Source organism: Corvus brachyrhynchos, unplaced genomic scaffold, assembly GCF_000691975.1.
Source record: "Corvus brachyrhynchos isolate BGI_N302 unplaced genomic scaffold, ASM69197v1 scaffold1103, whole genome shotgun sequence".
NCBI classification, from domain to species: Eukaryota; Metazoa; Chordata; class Aves; order Passeriformes; family Corvidae; genus Corvus; species Corvus brachyrhynchos.
Window position 1 is genome coordinate 211,514 of NW_008236980.1, and position 2,656 is coordinate 214,169.

The 2,656-nt window shown below is 64.5% G+C and overlaps 1 protein-coding gene across 1 annotated transcript in view; it reads left to right on the forward strand.

The window, feature by feature from the left end:
- The window catches only part of VWCE (von Willebrand factor C and EGF domains), a 5,698-nt gene that overhangs the window by 1,545 nt on the left and 1,497 nt on the right, over positions 1-2,656 (forward strand). Inside the window, exons 6-14 of the mRNA XM_017728618.1 lie at positions 7-13; positions 494-622; positions 722-1,029; positions 1,104-1,197; positions 1,286-1,368; positions 1,554-1,641; positions 1,750-1,835; positions 2,018-2,135; positions 2,492-2,651. Coding sequence (XP_017584107.1) covers positions 7-13; positions 494-622; positions 722-1,029; positions 1,104-1,197; positions 1,286-1,368; positions 1,554-1,641; positions 1,750-1,835; positions 2,018-2,135; positions 2,492-2,651 — 1,073 coding nt within the window. The remainder of the gene's footprint in view (positions 1-6; positions 14-493; positions 623-721; positions 1,030-1,103; positions 1,198-1,285; positions 1,369-1,553; positions 1,642-1,749; positions 1,836-2,017; positions 2,136-2,491; positions 2,652-2,656) is intronic.

A 2,656-nucleotide genomic window follows, 5' to 3' on the forward strand; every position in this document is an offset into this window, starting at 1 on the left:
CATTCCTGCGTGGGTGAGCACCGGGATGGGGCCCTTCCCATCAGTCCCGGGGGATGGAGGTGGCCCTGAGCACTGTACCAGATTCCCTTCCCTCTCCATGCCATGAATCCCAAGGGATGCAGGTAGCCACTGAGCCTCTCCGTGCATGTGCGAGCACCAGGCTTAACCCTCATCCCTCTCCATGCCATGAATCCCAAGGGATGCAGGAGGCCACGAGCCTGTGGGCACAAGCCAGACCCTCATCCCTCTCCATGCCATGAATCCCAAGGGATGCAGGAGGCCGTGAGCCTGTGGGCACTGTGCCAGCCCCCCTTCCCTTGCCATGGCACAAATCCCAAGGGACACAAGTGTCCATCGGCCTATGACCACAGTGCTGCCACCTCATCCTCATCCCTCCGTGCGCTGTGCCGAGGGCCCATCCCAGTGCTCCAGGCTCTTTCCTGGGCCACATCCCGGGGTGCAGCAGCTCCTGCCACATTACCTTATCCTGCAGATGTGGATGAGTGCCGGCGGCCTGGCGTGCGCCGCTCCTGCCAGCACAGCTGCCACAACATTCCCGGCAGCTTCCGCTGCTCCTGCCGCCCCGGATACCGGCTCAGTGCGGACAGAGTGTCCTGCGAAGGTATCTGTGTCCTTCTCCAGCCTGGGGGAGCAGGGTGGGATGCTCCCATCTCCCTGCCTGCCCCAAGTGATGTCTCTCCCTTCCTGATTTCCTTCCTAGGGTACCCCAAATCTATCCTGGCTCCGTCGCCCATCCTGCAATCCCTACAGCATCCACCCACCCTTGTCCTGCTCCCTCCTGGCTCCCACCTGCTCCCAAGGGGCTCCCCCTCTCCCCACCTCCCTGTGGCAGCTCCCAGTACCCAATTCCCTCCCTCCTCCCCCTCCTTGTCCCCTGAGCCGTTCCCGCGTACCGTGGGAGCCCCCGGCACCTCCGTCCCACCGTCCCCTCGTTGCTGGCACCGGGGGATCCCTCGGGAGCCCGGCACTAGCTGGACGGAGCCGGGATGCCAGAGCTGCACCTGTCAGGTGAGCATCCCGTCCCCCAATCCCTTCCCATGGCACCATCCCGACCTGGGATGAGCCACCACCTGTCCTGGCAGGGGGGACGAGTCCTCTGTGATGCCGTGACCTGCTCTGTTCCCTGCTCCCACCCGCTTCCCGCTCCGGCTGGGGGTTGCTGCCCCACCTGCACGGGTGAGTCCCGGCCCCTCTGATCCCCCCAGTTCCCGGGATGGCCCCCCTGAATTCCCAGGGGGATGCCCCTGACCCCCATGGCTCGCAGGGTGCCTGCACGAGGGGGTGGCCAGGGCCGAGGGCGATGTGTTCTCCCCATCCGATGGGAATTGCACCGTCTGCGTCTGCTTGGTGAGCTGGATTGGGATGGGAGAATCCCCCCCCATCCCTGGGCAACTCCCGGCCTTGGGGACCCTCATCGTGCTGCATCCTGGCTCAGCCATGGATGGGGATGCTCTGGGGGGGATGACACCCTCCCATCATCCCTCCGTGGGGAATCAGGATCCTGTTTCCCAGCCCCATGCTCCCCTCTGCAGGCCGGGAATGTCTCCTGCCTCTCCCCGGAATGCCCCCCAGGATCCTGCCCCAGCCCCTCTCCGGCCGACTGCTGCTCCTGCACTCCAGGTGATCCCGGGACCCCCAGTCTGGGGGTGTGAGGACCCCCGGCCTGGGCTGGGCATTAGGGAAGAGCTGTGCTTGGCGCTCCAGCCCCACTGCTTCCCCTTTTCCCAGAGAAGTGCAATTTCCGGGGACGCACGTATGCGCACGGAGCCCAGTTCAGCCTGGATGGGGACGACTGCACCACCTGTGTCTGCCAGGTGAGTCCCGGATGTCCCCAGGGATGAGGATCCCCAAGGCTGGGAGGTCTCCAGGGATGAGGATCCCCAGGGATGAGGATCCCCAGGGATGCTCCAGCGTTTCCCTGCACCTGCTGGGGGGATCCCGGCTTTGCTCGGGGCTGCCGGTGGGGACAGCAGGTGACCCGTTCCCGTGTTCCCAGGGAGGAGAGGTGGAATGTTCCTTCACTCCCTGCCCCGTTCTGGATTGTCCCCAGCACCAGCGGCACCTGGGTCCTGGGCAGTGCTGCTCCACCTGCCGGGACCCTCCCCCCCCCGCCGGTGAGTCGGGATGAGGGACACAGCTGGGAATGGGCAGGGAGGGACACGGAGAGGGAGGAGGGGAAAAGCTGGGGGAAAGGGGAATGGCATGGCATGGGAAGAACAGCTGGGGGAGAGGATGTGGGGGACACTTGGGGATGGGGAGAGTGGGATGTTGGGATATTTGGGGATGGGATGTGGGGAAGGGCAGGGTGGGATGAGGAGGGACACAAGCCAGGTGGGATGTGGGAATACTTGATGATGGGAAGGGTGGGAGATAGGGAATACCTAGGAACGGGGAGGGTGGAACATCGGCAACACCCAGGGGCTGGAAGGGCAGGTTTTACGGGACAGCTGGGAACAGGGATCCTACCCAGGTTGCTTCCTGGATGACAACGGTGTGGAGTTTCCCGTCGGACAGATCTGGTCTCCGGGCGATCCCTGTGAGTTATGCATCTGCCAGGTGAATGAGAACCTGCTCTGCTTCATTCCCTCTTCCCCATCCCTGCCCCAGCGCACGGCTCCTGCCCCACTCCAGCCCT